This window comes from Alosa sapidissima, chromosome 13 (genome assembly GCF_018492685.1).
Source record: "Alosa sapidissima isolate fAloSap1 chromosome 13, fAloSap1.pri, whole genome shotgun sequence".
Classification (NCBI taxonomy): Eukaryota; Metazoa; Chordata; class Actinopteri; order Clupeiformes; family Clupeidae; genus Alosa; species Alosa sapidissima.
In genome coordinates this window covers 17576870-17592293 of record NC_055969.1, presented here as the reverse complement: position 1 = coordinate 17592293, position 15424 = coordinate 17576870, and the positions used below count along the sequence as shown (strand labels likewise).

The 15424-nt window shown below is 40.2% G+C and overlaps 1 protein-coding gene across 1 annotated transcript; it reads right to left on the bottom strand.

Annotated features, from left to right (window-relative positions):
* Positions 1–1988: 1988 nt before the first annotated feature.
* On the bottom strand, positions 1989–15002 carry LOC121680842 (myosin heavy chain, fast skeletal muscle-like). The gene is made up of 40 exons (XM_042060389.1): positions 14960–15002; positions 14813–14859; positions 12298–12513; positions 12047–12190; positions 11804–11960; positions 11674–11701; positions 11219–11339; positions 11038–11130; positions 10628–10691; positions 10445–10543; positions 10262–10365; positions 10042–10180; positions 9503–9621; positions 9194–9343; positions 8929–9099; positions 8540–8840; positions 8314–8387; positions 8141–8228; positions 7935–8052; positions 7713–7836; positions 7482–7618; positions 7123–7378; positions 6769–7011; positions 6506–6682; positions 6279–6424; positions 6077–6167; positions 5609–5998; positions 5228–5473; positions 4937–5133; positions 4642–4825; positions 4334–4499; positions 4057–4181; positions 3659–3967; positions 3333–3536; positions 3111–3236; positions 2858–3028; positions 2659–2763; positions 2480–2575; positions 2236–2367; positions 1989–2118 (listed from the first exon to the last, which is right to left on the bottom strand). Exons 3-40 carry the CDS (start codon positions 12499–12501, stop codon positions 2098–2100), a joined length of 5820 nt encoding a protein of 1939 aa, XP_041916323.1. The 5' UTR covers positions 12502–12513; positions 14813–14859; positions 14960–15002; the 3' UTR covers positions 1989–2097.
* Between the last annotated feature and the right edge of the window lie 422 nt (positions 15003–15424).

The following is a 15424-nucleotide window of genomic DNA, read 5'->3' as shown; positions in this document are numbered from 1 at the left end:
CGAATTCCATCCACATATCGTAATGCACTATGCAAAGTTATTTCCAGTCATAGCCGAACACAGTGAGATGCAAGTGTTCCAATCCACTTCGAAATGTTATTAGGCTACGCTACTCTCACGTCCTTAAAGTGGCAGGCAGTCAATTAGACTTACACACCACCAATGTAATAACATTAAAGAAAAGTGTAGTCTAATAGTTTAAATCAATATGAAATTACTAGATGGCTATTACTAGATGACTTAGTTGGCTATTAGTAATTATGCAAGTCACAGAATATGAATTATTAAAAAGATATGAACTTAATTAGCCTAGAAATCTAGACGCACCCTAGCGGCGGCAAATTAATTTGCTCAGCCTGTACGTCTAGTATCAAACCATAGGGATTTCTATTGGCTGACGCCGTGGACTTCATCCAATCACAGCGCTCTATTTTGTTAGAGAGTCTTAAGGCGGGCTTAACTATTTTTGCAATTTTCACTACCTCTCGCAATTTCTTCGCAACAAACAGCTAAAAACACTGCAACTTCCATCGCAATTTTTTAGAAAAGTTGTCGCGAAATCAGCCATTTTAGATCGCAACAATCACAAAAAATCCTCGCGAAATCCTGGAGGGACTGCTAATGAGCCGCTGGTCTAGGCTTTTTCACAAATGCAACCCGAAGTGACAAGTGACGAACTGACTTATTTTCAATGACACCTACCACATAAGGGCGAGAAACTGATGTGTGGGCTTATCCTAACAGACAGACCGCACTACTGTTGATACATTTTAACTGTACATTTTCGTGCAGAAGAACGTTATTTTGGGGTGCATTAAGAAAGGGGGTACAGTGAAGTGAACTACTTTGCACTCTGTTATGATACTGTCAGGTCTAGGGTAACACTATGGCTAATATATGCAACTTTTCATTTGCAGAATGAGAGAATTTGATGAGAGTGAGTGAGAGACAGTTAAGAAAGTGGATGAGGGTTGTAAAACAAAGTGGAACTGGTCTTGGTTACAGGTTGAAACGGAGATTGAGGTCAAGACAGCCAAACACAAATTCAAAATGACTTTTTAAAAAGAAATAAAAAAAGGGACATGCTAAATGTACTTTCTGCATTAAAGAGATTAATTATGCTAACAAGGGAGTGCATGCTCTGTTGAATCACTGCCAGAGTGCTATACACACAGAGAGAGTGGCTACCATCATATCTACCCAAAGTGTGGCCCATCTCCTCTGTCAAGACAAGCCAGCTACCAGCCAAAGTCAGGCAGACAGAATAAGGGAAGGAACTGGGGCAGTGTATTTTCATATAAAGAACATTTTTGTGTGAAGAGGGTGAGCCCTGGATGGCAGAGGTGGTGGCAAAATGTAATTATATGATATTTCCTGCGGGGGCGTGGGCTTCGATAATCTCACTCCTTTTTGACCATACCTCTGTTTGCATCCCTGCACGAGACACAAGAAAGGAAAAAGGGAATCCTTTTCATTAAATTGACTGAATTCTTGGGTTGGTCGTATTTGTTATGTTTACCACTGTTCTGCATCAACAAGGCAGAATGGAGAAAACTCAATGAGATGGCAAACAATACAATAGGAGTTATTAGGAAATATTTTAGAGCTGCATATTGTTAATGAAATGGGATACATTTAAATCCCACAGTATATAATGCAGTACCTACTCTTTTTAAATGTTTTAAGATGAAAATCCCCCACCTCCCCCAGAAAAGTACAGAAATATGATTTCAAAATTGGACATGAATCAGCCTTCTCTGCTGCAGAGACTGTTTCACTATTGAAGACTTGTATGTATTTTCTGTTGCAGTGTTATATTTTTGATGAGGCAAAGTTGATGTGATGACATGGACAGTCTGTTGAATGATTGTGTATGTGTATGTATAGGGAATGTACTGTATGTATAAATATGTATAAATGTCATTTATATAAAATATATAAATGACCTTCAAAGCTAAAGGAGCCATTCAAAAAGACAAAACAAAATATTCAGATACGCAAATATTTTATTAGGTAGGTTGCATTGTTACAGAATAGTCACATTAACCAGATTTATTCATCCAGATGAAAATGACATGGAACATAGAATCAGAGGGTTTACTCAGCAGCCTCTTTGCCCTTTAAAAACAATAAAAAAAAAAAAGTTCACTAGACATCAAATAAAGATCAATGACTTTAGGATTTGTAATATTTATTTAAAAAATATTGATAAATAAATGGGAAACATTATCATACCTTGCCACCATCACGGCTCTTGGCCCTCAGCTTGTTGACCTGAGACTCAGCAATGTCAGCACGCTCCTCAGCCTCCTCCAGCTCATGCTGCACCTTCCTGAACTTGGACAGGTGGTTGTTGGCCTGCTCCTCCTGTTTGATATCAAATTGTAGTGCAAAGAATGCAGAGAAACATAACAGCCAATCTACCATGTACCATGAGGAGCAAACATTTTCCTGTTTAGCCAAAACCAAAATGACTCACAGCTTCCTCAGACTGTCTCTTGTAGGCCTTGACCTTCAGCTGCAGCTTGTCAACCAGATCCTGGAGTCTGCTGATGTTCTTCTTGTCCTCCTCAGTCTAAAGAGAAAAAGTGTATCAAGTATCAAGAATACTCTTTGATTTGATATACATTTCTATATGAAGTGGAGAAATGTCTGTACCTGGTAGGTGAGCTCCTTCACCCTCCTCTCGTATTTTCGGACCCCCTTGACTGCGTCAACACCACGTCTCTGTTCAGCCTCAACCTCACCCTCCAGCTCACGAACCTTAACATGGGAAATGTTTCAATTTCAGCCACTGACCTTTATGTAGCTATCATGAGCTAAACACATGTTTTCAGTGTCATATTTTGCTGCCTACCCTGGATTCCAGTTTCTGGAGTTGTTTCTTTCCACCCTTCATGGCCAGATTCTCAGCCTCATCCAGGCGGTGCTGCAGATCCTTCACAGTGACCTCCAGGTTCTTCTTCATCCTCTCCAGATGGGAACTGGTGTCCTGCTCTTTCTTCAACTCCTCTGCCATCATGGCAGCCTAGATGATAAAATTGTGTATTTTAAATAGATGTATAGGTACTTCTGAATATAATGCTCTGGTTCTGAAGAAAAAAACATACATCAGTGATAGCTTTCTTGGCCTTGTCCTCAGCATTTCTAGCCTCCTGGACGATGTCATCAACCTCACTCTGGACCTGAACCAGGTCAGCCTCAAGCTTCTTCTTGGTGTTAATCAGACTTGTGTTCTAATTTGGAGAAACAGACAACCTCAGATGCTATTTTTAATGCTGGAACAGTTTGTTTAAAACATCAATTTGTGACAACTTGTGTTATTTTTTTACCTGGGAGTGCAAGAGGCCAACACGCTCACTGGCATCAACAAGCTCCTGTTCAGCCACTTTGCGGCCTCTCTCTGTCTGCTCCAGGGTAGCCCTGAGCTCCTCAATCTCAGCCACCATCAGGCCGTTCCTGCGCTCCACCATGGCAGCCTGCTCCTGCATGTCTTCCTGTCCTCGAACAGCATCATCAAGGTGCAACTGGGCATCCTGGAGGTTTTAAAAAGTATGTACACTACCTCAATATATAAAGCCTTGTTGCCATAATGTTTGGTGGCCAAATAAGAAAATACATGTAAAGTAATAAGTTACAAGGTTCTGTTATGGCTGACCTTGAGCTGACCCTGAATGGTCCTTAGGTGTTTCTGGGACTCAGCAGCCTGGCGGTTAGCATGGCTCAGCTGAACCTCCATCTCATTGAGGTCTCCCTCCATTTTCTTCTTGATTCTCAGGGCATCATTCCTGCTCCTGACCTCAGCATCCAAAGTGCTCTGCATGGAGTCAATCACCCTCTGGCTGTTCCTCTTGATCTGCTCCATCTCTTCATCCTTCTCTGCAAGCTTCCTGTCAACCTCACCCTTGACCTGGTTCAGCTCAAGCTGGACACGAAGAATCTTGGACTCCTCATGCTCAAGAGTTCCCTAAATGAGAAAATGAAGGATTTAAAATTATTATTTTTTTACTTTCTGAAAAGTCACTTGTTTTTAATAATGCCAGTCTGGATTTCTACCTCAGCCTCTTCAAGAGCAGTCTGAATCTCAGCCTTCTCAGTCTCAACTGTCTTCTTGGCCTTCTCCAGCTCATGAATGCTCTTTCCAGTCTCACCCAGCTGCTCAGTCAGGTCCGAGATCTCCTCTGCAGAAATACATTTAGAAGACTTAATTTAACACAAAGTCAATCCCTCTCAATATGCCATTGTTTTTTTTGTTTTAATACCAGAACATATATATCTTAGTTTCTCTTGACATGGTTTGATTGGGAAGTATTTCATGATCATCTTGACTTACGTTGGAGGTTCTTGTTTTCCCTCTTCAGAGTTTCCAACTGGTCAAGAGCCTCCTCATAGGAGTTCTTCATCTTGAACAGCTCAGTGCTGAGAGAACGGGCCTCTTTCTGGGCACCCTCCAGCTCAGCCTGACCCTCCTCGTACTTCTGCTTCCACTCTGCCAGAACCTTTGAAAAGTAGTTTGTATCTTTGATCATTCACATCAAATACACTGTTACCAACATCTCATTGTACATGTACAAATATTTCTCTGAGATTATTTTGTTTTACCTAAATGTCCATATCTAAACAATGCTTTGGAGGTATTACCTTGTCAAAGTTCCTCTGCTTCTTGTCAAGATTGGCAGCCAGAGCGTTGGCTCTTTCTACATCAATCATGAGGTCCTCAACCTCACCCTGGAGTCTCTGTTTGGTCTTGTCCAGAGAGGCACACTTGGAGTTGATAGCCTCGATTTGCTCCTCAGCCTCCTGCAGACGCTGGGCAAGTTTTTTCCTGATAAAGCAATATATTTACATCAGATTACTTCATAGTTACCTTGGTTGTAGTACACAATATAATAATTCACATTGGCATTCTTTGTTTCTGTGCATCTTTGGTACATACTTGGACTCCTCAAGTTCTTCAGTGCGCTGGATGGCATCAGTTTCATACTTGGTCCTCCACTGTGCAACCTCGCTGTTGGCCTTGGACATGCCACGCTGCAGTTCAGCTTTAGCCTCCTGCTCTTCCTCAAACTGCTCCCTCAGGAGGTCACAGTCATGGCGTGCAGACTGAACAGCATGGGCCAGGGCATTCTTGGCCTGTTTGTTACCAAGTAAGGATGTTTATAAAACCTTTCACATGAAGTGATCCACATACTACAATTGTTTTTATTTCATGCTCAGGTATCAGTACCTTGACTTCCTCTTCATTCAGTCTCTTCAGCTCCTCAATTTGCTGAGTGAAGGCCTGCTTGCTCCTGGTCAGCTGAGATACAAGAGCCTCTTTCTCTTCCACTTGGCGGCCAAGCTCACCATTTTCAGTCTGAAGTCTTGCTCTCTGAGCACTGAGGTCATTGTTCTGGCGAGCACTCTCATCACTCTTGGCCTTGACTTCACCCAGTTGGTCCTCAAGGGTGCGGCACATCTTCTCCAGGTTGGACTGTTAGTGAACAATAATAATGAGATCAAATTGTAGTCAGAGATTCTGGAAAGATGAATGATAATAGATAAACAATAGATTTAGATTTAAGGTATTCATATGCTAACCTTTGCTGCTTGCATACATATCATTTACCTTAGCCTTAGCAACAGCCTCCATATTGCTGGAGAGGTCGTCAATCTCCATCTTGAATTCACTCTTCTCCTTCTCAAGCTTTTGCTTGATACGCTGGAGGTTGTCGATCTGCTCTCCCAGCTCAGCCACACTGTCTGCCTGCTTCTTGCGGAGAGCTGCAGCAGTGGCTTCATGCTGCAGGGTGGACTCCTCAAGGTCACGACGCAGCTTCTGGAACTCAGCCTCACGCTTCTTGTTCATCTCAATTTGAGCAGCAGTGGCACCACCAGCCTCCTCAAGCCTTTCACTGATCTCCTCAAGTTCCCTGGAGAGATCAGCTCTCTGCTTCTCAACCTTGGCACGAGCGGCACGCTCAGCCTCAATCTCTTCCTCCAGTTCCTCAATGCGGGCCTGATGGTTTTTGTAAAGGATAAGTGAGATTTAAAAAGATCAGACAAATTATAAAAGTAGTATTTATGTAAAACAAACCTGAAGCTCCTTGATCTTCTTCTGAAGCTGAGCACCCAAGGATTGTTCATCCTCAATCTTGCTAAGAAGTTGGCTTGTTTCAAAGTCCTTCCTGTGTCATAGTAAAGTGAAAAAATGGTCAATGGCTAGTTACAGAAAAGGGTTGAGTGCTATTATGAGTAAAAGTTTGCATATAGTGTTGCTAATCGGAATTCTTCATTACTTCTTTAGCTTCTCCTCAGACTGCTGCTTGTCATTCTCCAGATCCATGATGTTCTCCTGGGACAACTTCAGGTCTCCCTCAAGCTTTCTCTTAGTTCTCTCAAGATCCATACGGAGCTTCTTTTCTTGCTCCAGGGAACCTTCAAGCTGCAGATTGAGTAACATTAAGTATTTAAGTGGCACAATGATGTCCATACATTTCTTTTAACTCTCAGGTTGTAAACTCACATCATCCACTTGTTGTTCAAGCTTAGTCTTGGCCTTAGTCAGAGTGTTGACTTTGTCTTCCTCTGCCTGAAGATCATCAAGAGTCTGCTGGTGTGCCTCTTGGAGTGCTTTCTTCTCCTTTGTCAGCTTACCAATGGACTCATCCTGAGCGGCCATCTCCTCTGTCAGGTTCTTGACCTGCACATAGAAAGTTTTATATCAATAATCTATTGAACTTTATAAAGACTTCATATACAGTATTCTGTTTTTTTAAGAATGCAAACCTTGTTCTCAGTGGCATGTTTCTCCTTCTCCACTTTGGCCAAGGTGAGCTCCAGATCATCAATGTCCTTCTTGAGCTCAGAGCACTCATCCTCCAATTTCCTCTTCTTGGCAGTCAGCTCAGCATTGATTTCCTCTTCATCCTCCAATCTCTCGGTTGTCTCTTTGAGTTTGGCCTCAAGCTGGATCTTACTTTTGATGAGACCCTCACACCTCTCCTCAGCATCATTGAGACCCTCATTTCCCTATTGTAAATATAAGATGGAAGCATGACATCTGATTTGTATTGAAAACACAATGCTGAAACTGGGTAGTGGTATGATTGTGAATATTGAAATGGTACAATATACACTTACAGATGCCACTTGCAGCGCCAGGTCATTTCTCTCTTGCACCAGAGACACCATCTTCTCCTCAAGCTCCTTCTTCCTGGCCTCTACCTTGGCATGGACTTCTTTGAGTTTTCCATGCTCCTCCTTCAGGTTGGCCAATTCCTTTTCAGTTTCGGCACTCTGCAGCAGAGGCTTGATCTTGTAGTAAACCTTCATCCATGGCCAGGTCTTGACACTCATGAATGACCGTATATTGTACTGGATGGTGAAGATTGCTTCTCTGTAAAAGGTAAATGGTTTGAAAACACCTGGGTCAGTTGTGATGCTATATTTCATGTCAGATGATTTTTTAACATGATTACACCAAATACATCATACATTACCTCCTTTCCATCATCTTGACAAACTCCTTCCTCATCAGGTATGCACGGCAGAGAGCCTGAGTCATTGTGACCAGGTTAGCCAGTTTCTCATCTCGCATCTCCTCAAGGTCACCCAGCAGACCAGCTTTGAAGAACACCTGAGGGATGAATGAAAATATAAGCATCTATTTGACACAGAAAAGTTAGTTTACTCATGAGATATAGACCATAGATTGCATGAAACCTATCTACCTTTGTGTGTCCAAACATGTATTGCGTGTGATCAACATCAATCGATCCCAATAGCTTCTCAGAAGCCTTCTTGTTATCAATGAAGTGGCCGTCAGGGATGACACTGGCATTCAGCACTTTGTATCTGGATAGAAAAAATAAATGTCCATATAGAGCATTACTTTTCCGTCTATACAGGGCAGTATTAAATATGTGTAATACTTTGTTGGCTTTCTACTCTACCTCTGCTTGAAGTCAGCATAGAGGATTCTGCTTGGGAAACCCTTTCTGCAGATTCTGATACCCTCCAGCACACCATTGCACCTGAGCTGGTGGATGACCAGGAAGTTCTGCATATAACCTGTGAAATACATGTCATGAGATCTTCTATTCTCAATGTAACACATGAATAATACACACATCTTTATTGACTACCAAATGCCCTTTACCTGGTTTCTTAATTTCATTTGGAATCAGACAACGCACAAAGTGGGGATGGGTGCTCCTCAAGTTGGTCATCAGTTTGCCCAAGTTCTCCTGTTGAGATAAGAAAGCTATTAAAACATCCCCTCACCTTTCTTTAGGATGATTGATGTGTTTGTTATTGGTTTAATATACATACCCTGAACTGTGATGACACTGTTTGCATGGAGCCACCCTTCTTCTTACCACCCTTCTTAGCGCCACCAGCAGGCTCTGTTGAAATACAAACAGGTGAAAAAATTGACAGTTGAGTAACATGCACAGAAAGTTTATAGACTGGATATAGAGCTCAATAGTCCTGGAAGTAAGAATTCAATACACTGTTGAGCCCTATTCCTGTAATGGCTTATATAGATTTTTGTTACCTTCAACAACAGGTGGGTACAGGACAGGCAGGAGTTTAACTCCCGACTTCTGGTACAGCTGTATAACAGAATCGTTCAGTGGATCCTTGTTCTTGTCCAGCCACCCAGAAACATTGTAGTCCACAGTGCCGGCATAGTGCACCAGGGAGAAGTGGGCCTCAGCCTTGCCTTTAGCAGGCTTGGGCTTCTCAAAGGCCTTATTTTTGCCAAGATGCTGGTCATACAGCTTGTTCTTGAAAGTGGTGTCAGAGGCCTTGGGGAACATGCACTCCTCTTCAAGAATGGCAAAGATTCCCATAGGCTGTTGGAAAAATGAGCTTAGTTTTAAAAGTGGATATTAAAAAACAATACAAATCTAGCACCAGGCTCATTTGACTGATTAAACTGACCTTCTCAATGAGCTCAATGCAAGCGGCTAAGTCCATGCCGAAGTCAATGAACTCCCATACAATGCCCTCTTTCTTGTACTCCTCTTGCTCCAGAACGAACATGGTGTGGTTGAAGAACTGTTGCAGTTTCTCATTGGTGAAGTTGATGCATAACTGTTCCATGCTGTTGTACTGTGATTAAAAAATAGTTTGTAATATGAATGCCCCCTACTGAAATTGTATTACATTGTGGTGTGAGTGAAAAATGGTGTTAACTCATGCTTACATCAAAAATCTCAAAGCCAGCAATATCCAGCACACCGATATAGAACTGCCTTGGCTGTTTAGTGTCCAGCATCTGGTTTATACGGATGACCATCCACAAGAACATCCTCTCATAGATGGACTTGGACAAGGCCGCAACTGAGTTATTGACCTGAAACAGAATATTCAAGCAGTGGTCATCCTATGCTCAGAGATCAAAAAGTAAAATGCTTATAGATAAAAGCAGGTCACTTTACTACTAGTAATTCCGTCCAAATATTTCCAAATGGTTTGTGATCTTAAGTGAACTTTTTAGTGACTAAAATAATACCTGTGGCACAGTCTGACCCTTGGTGACATACTCATTTCCGACTTTCACTCTTGGGTAGCACAAAGCCTTCAGCATGTCAGCGGAGTTCAGACCCAGGAGGTATGCGACTTTGTCAGCACCTTAACAAAGTGCAACAGTGAAGCATTTTGGTGGTTTGAAATTTATAGCAACCAATTTCATACTCCACACTCTAAACAAATTTGGGACAGGTTTGTCCACCTCAATCTCCTCCCTAAATCAAAACATTTGTCTGAGATAGTGTTAGGTTAAAGGCTATATGTCTCACATAAAAACAGAAAGGTATCTGAGTGACCATTGATTTGTAAATGTTTGTCTTAAAATGAAGATAGATAATTTCTTAATTCAGAGGGAAATTTAGAATATGAATATACATGAATATTCCAGATAGGCATGTGTTTACTAGATATCAGTCATACAGTATTTAACTTTAATTTCACATAATAAAATTACCTCAATAACTAAGAGTACCTTGTAGTTATTACTAGAACTGACTGATTCAGTAGAATGTTGTAACCTACTCTCAGTGCCATCAGGCTCAGCCTGCTCCTCGCGCTGCTTCTGCTTGAACGCCATGTTGCCATGATGGAGGACAGCACCAGTCAGCTTGTAAATGGTGACTTTCTCCTCTCCAGTGAAACCCAAGATGTCAATGGCATCCTAGAATGGTGAATTGTTTGATTATTTTAAAGCTATCTTCAAGAAATTGAAGAGGGAAAAACACATTATTGGAAGACTTACATCTGTGGCATCCAACTCCTCTTTGTCATCAATGCTCGCCACAGCGATCTGACCCTGACTGCACATTGGGAAGTCATAGGGGTTGGATGTGATGAGGGACATTTCTGTTGGAATTAAAAAAATAGTTTAGAAATTCAGAATTACATGTATTGATTGAACGTTTGGTAAAATTATTAACCTTACCTATAATTTCAGGCTTGTGGTTGGTCATCATCTGGAAGAAGATGTGGTAGCCTCTCTCATCAGGAAGCTGGAATGTCACTCTAGACTTCTCCAGCAGGTCTTTTTACGCAGGGAAGGATGTATTTTCATTTGATACATTGAAGGCAATAAAAGAACATTTCTACTGGGAACAATTATACTTACAAGTCTCAATATCAGCACTAGCCAGTTTTCCAGTTGTGGCAAAGTGAATTCTGATGAATTTTCCCTGTTTGAGATAACATTTTGACATAAATGTATTCATTTAGCTCATACCTTTAACCAAAGCAGGTTACAAATTAGGGAAATATTCACGTATGCATTAAATATTCAAATATTCAGTAATAGATCTAAGAGTAACATTAAATATTGCCTTTACTAACACAAAAAGCAAAAGATGATAGTGTAGAGGTTTAGACATTGGAGGATGTTTTTCGAAATACATAGGCCTACTAATAGATATAAAACAAAGTGCATGATAAGTTTGATTTTAAAGAAAAACCCTAAGAAGTCAATTCTATCTAAAAACAAACAAAAAAAAACATGTAAGAGATTAGATGAGAAACTAAACTTACAAAACGTGAAGAGTTGTCATTCCTCACAGTCTTGGCATTACCATAAGCCTCCAGCAGTGGGTTGGCAGCAATAATCTGGTCTTCAAGAGAGCCCTGCAAGTCAATAGATATATTGTTATTGAAGTTAATGTCTGTGTTGCTATGTGATAATTAGCCTATAAATATGTAAGGGGTCCTCTACCTTAATTTTTCCACTGCTGCCGGCTGATGCCTCTGACTTCTTCCCACTAGACACTGCAATTGTTGCAAAGTACTGGATGACACGTTTGGTGTTTACAGTCTTGCCAGCACCAGATTCTCCGCTGTATTAAACAGAAGATATTGCAATTTTCTATATCATATTTACAAGTCAAGTCAAGTCAATTTTATTTATATAGCGCATTTCATACACAGAGGTCATTCAATGTGCTTTACATACAGTAAACAAAAGCAAACAGTAACAACAAATAAAAGCATGGAAGGGCAATAGTCAAAGAATAGTTTAAAAGGTAAAGATCATAATAAAAAAGAAAAACATAAAACACACAAGGTAAAATCATTTAAAAAGAAATAATAATTAATAAGAATACAGAAGATAATGTAAAGGTTTAGCCTTTTAATAATGTAAAAAGTTTTAAGGGATGCATGGACACTTACGTAATCAGGACAGACTGATTCTCTCTGTCTGTGAGGCAAAACACGAATTGACATGAATGGTTCATTTTACATAAATGACTCAAATATTATAATGTCTTATTCAGTGATTGATTTAAAACTGAAAGCATACCTTGGAGCATGAACTGAAATGCGTTGTCAGAGACAGAGAAGATGTGGGGTGGGGCCTCCACGCGCTTCTTGCCTCTGTAGGCATCCACCACTTCTTGATCGTATACTGGGAGCCACTTGTAGGGGTTCACAGTGACACAGAAAAGTCCAGAGTAGGTCTAGAATGAAGAAATAAAGAAGATTGTTTTTTCAGCTTTTCAAATGAATTTTATTTTATTAATTTGTTTAAAAGTGTAATACTTACATAGATCATCCATGCTGCATAACGCTCTTTGAGGTTATACAGGACAGAGGCTTCATTGAGGTGGGTCATCATGGCCATGTCCTCAATTTTGTCGTATTTGGGAGGATTTAAGGGGAAGACTTCATCTTCCTTCACTGTCTTTTCCTAAAACCAATGTAGAAAACAGCTTTAACAAAGAGATGTATTCAATAAACTTTCTGTGAAAATGTAATTTTAAATTCAGAACAATTTCAACAGCCTTGCTAAAGTACCTCCTTGGTTTCAAGCGTTTCAACAACAACTTTGCCGCCTTCCTTCTTTTTAATTGTACCCTTGACGTACAACTCCTCTTTATCAACCACAAAGCAAGCAGTTTTTGCATCAAAGGGCCTGGTTTGGGCTTCAAGTCTCTCCCTCTCAGGCTTACGAAGGTAGATGGCAGCTGCGCCATACGCAGCCATATCACCGTCCGCCATGGTTGCTGGTTACTGCATTAATCATAAACATGAAGAGCAGACAGTTTTCAACATACAATGGTTTTCATAATCAGACATGCACAGACACGGTACTGTAAATAAAATTATTGACAGTCATTAGTGGACAAAACATGTACAGTTCATCAGCTCATAAGTTTACATACCCTGTACATACAAAGTCAAAGTCAAAGTCAAAGTCAAAGTCAGCTTTATTGTCAATTTCTTCACATGTTCCAGACATACAAAGAGATCGAAATTACGTTTCTCTCTATCCCACGGTGAAGACAAGACATATTTTACCAATTTAAGTCCACAGACAAACATAACATTCAAGTAAACAAAAAAGTAAGTAAATAAGAGGGCACATATAATAATGAAAAAAATAAGAGCAGCAAAATTTGGTTTAAATTGTGCATAGACAGTCAATAAAATACTAGTGCATACATGCTAATGTTGACTAAAAAGAGGAATGAAAAATAATCTTTTGGAAATTCTTTGTGAATGAATAATGTATCGAATATAAATAAATGTTCTTCTTTAAAATACAATTTAAAATATGTTAAATTCCCAGGCAGATGTTTTATTTCTAAAGGCCAGTTATTTCATGGATCCAGGATACTATGCATCCTGATAAAGTTCCCTTGGCCTTTGGAATTAAATTAGCCCCTCATCATCACATACCCTTCACCATACCTAGAGATTGGCATGGTTTTATTTCAGTTAGCCTATTAGCTGGTTTGATTTGCACTGAGAGATGATCTTATGGAAAGTACCCCATGCCAATCGTGAAATATGGTGAAGGGTATGTGATGATGTGGGGCTATTTTAATTGTGAAGGCCTTAAAGTCATAAATAGTGACATTAGGTAATTAATGGTGTAGGCAGAGGTTAAATTTGGCCAGGGCTGTCAGATAAGTGGTCGGGTCTCCTGGTCTGCGCAGCAGATCTACTGCGCTGCAGTTGTAGCAGATCTAGGCAGTCTTGTATTTATATAGCATAGGCCATCACGAGTAATGCTATCTTACTCATTTATTCCTTTCCCATTGAATATCTATGTTGTTTTATAACACAACAATTGAAATAATTCTGCCTAAAACAACTAGTTCAAATACTTTTTCAGTAGCCTTTTTCTGTTGCAATTTGACGCATTGGATGGCTATCTCGCCTCAGGTTATTGGTGTGTTGGTTGTGTTTTTCTTTCTTATTAATAACCTGATGAAATTTAGACATATCGTTAAAAAACAGAAGAGCTCCGTTAAGATCTCCAACATTCTCGTTATTTTAGCCTAACAATTCTAAATGCACCTTGGGCAATGGGCCGCGGGCGTACCAGGAGGTTCTAATCAAATCAGACCAGGTAGGCTCAATTCCACTCTCTCTATGAAGCTGCACAATGAAGTTTAAACATGACAGTCTTATTATCCTATTGAAGACTAAATGTTTGATCAATTTACTTTAGACCTTACAGTTGTTCAAATTAATTTGCGACTAGTCACCCATGCGCAGGCAATTTCCTGACACCTGCAGAACTCGGTAATTAAGTCAACATCTATCAGAGTTTAATGTCATATTACTTCATAAGGAGTATTAAAGGGACACCAGGCAACGTTTTCGTGTTAATTAATCATCTTCGTAAATCGGTATATGGTTAAATGACTTATTACGGGGCGAATGAAGGCTCTCTCGCCCGCCCCTACTGCCTGTAGGAAGAATATCCCACTTGCAAGTTCGGTGTATCCTACCCGCCGACCGAAGCAGGATCAGTTTACAGCACAGAGGCAGGCTAACGAAACGCTAGAGATTGTTGCAAACTTGTGTATAATGGCAGAGCCGGCGAAGAAGCAGCGAAAACCCTTGACGGAAGACGCAAAGAAAAGGAAAAGAGCTTCAGACCGAGCGAGGGGGAGTTTCGTAGAGAAAAAGCATCAGGCTTGCCTGGTGTCCCTTTAATGTGATCTTATCTGTTCTTATAAAATACCCCAGAGAGAAAGTAAAATGAGAATACATCCAAAGGTAGGCCTACATTCAAAAATGTATGCCACACCAGCAGACTGCAGCTGCCAGATCAATCCATGACCCTTTGGGTCTGAGCATCCCCCCACACACACACACACATAGGCATATTGGATACAAACTGCATAGACTGAATATCTATATACAAATAAGACTTTAAAAGGAGGTACACCTGTTGTAGCAATAATAATCAGTAAATGCCCCCTAAAAGATTTACTTCACTAGAATGCAAGTAGCTTGTTTTAATCGTTTAGCTGTTCAGATAAATCAGATGTACTGTAAATCAGATGTGCCTTACCTTTTCCTCCCAAAAGAAGATGAAATTTCCACAGTTGTTATGAGTATCTAAAAATGATGAAAACATACAAAGACAAGTATTTTAGTAGTGTAGTAATCTTAAGTGTAGTTGCCACCTCTTTTCTGTGTCTGTCTGTGAAAGACTTACTGTGCACTGGAACCCCCCTGCAGTCCTCCCATACTCCCAGCAGGTCCTTATATTGGCTGCATTCTGTCAACTAAGCAGAGCTCTAATAAGGCAAGGTGTGTTTGGATCTATTTAAAGTTTTTGCGGCTCACTTTGTGAAATGACTTTGTGTGTATTTTAACCAATTTATATATGGGATATATTGGGATTTTTAAAAGTTGGAAAAAAATGGAAAGATAAGTCAATAGAAGTGGCACATTGAGCAATGTTACAACAACAACATAGTATAGAACTATACTTTGATAGTAGTGATACAAATGCAATTGTTATCATATATCCTAATTAAAGAATAATGCCTGCCCCATAAGTCTGTTAATCTATGCATTTGTACTTTTATGGCTGAGGGCTTGTCAATTTGTGTGGTAACTGAGTTTTCAGTGGTTTGTAAATATCAGTTTACTAAAGGTTGTTTCCCTTAGATTTGTG

What these genes read in the sequence shown, in the direction of transcription:
- LOC121680842 (XM_042060389.1), bottom strand. Translation starts at nt 12,501, where the DNA reads ATGGCGGACGGTGATATGGCTGCGTATGGCGCAGCTGCCATCTACCTT. An exon ending in AGGCTGTTGCTAAGGCTAAG is followed by an intron (nt 5,474 to 5,608) that starts GTAAATGATATG and finishes GTTCACTAACAG; the next exon opens with TCCAACCTGGAGAAGATGTG. An exon ending in TGAATGAAGAGGAAGTCAAG is followed by an intron (nt 5,134 to 5,227) that starts GTACTGATACCT and finishes GGTAACAAACAG; the next exon opens with GCCAAGAATGCCCTGGCCCA.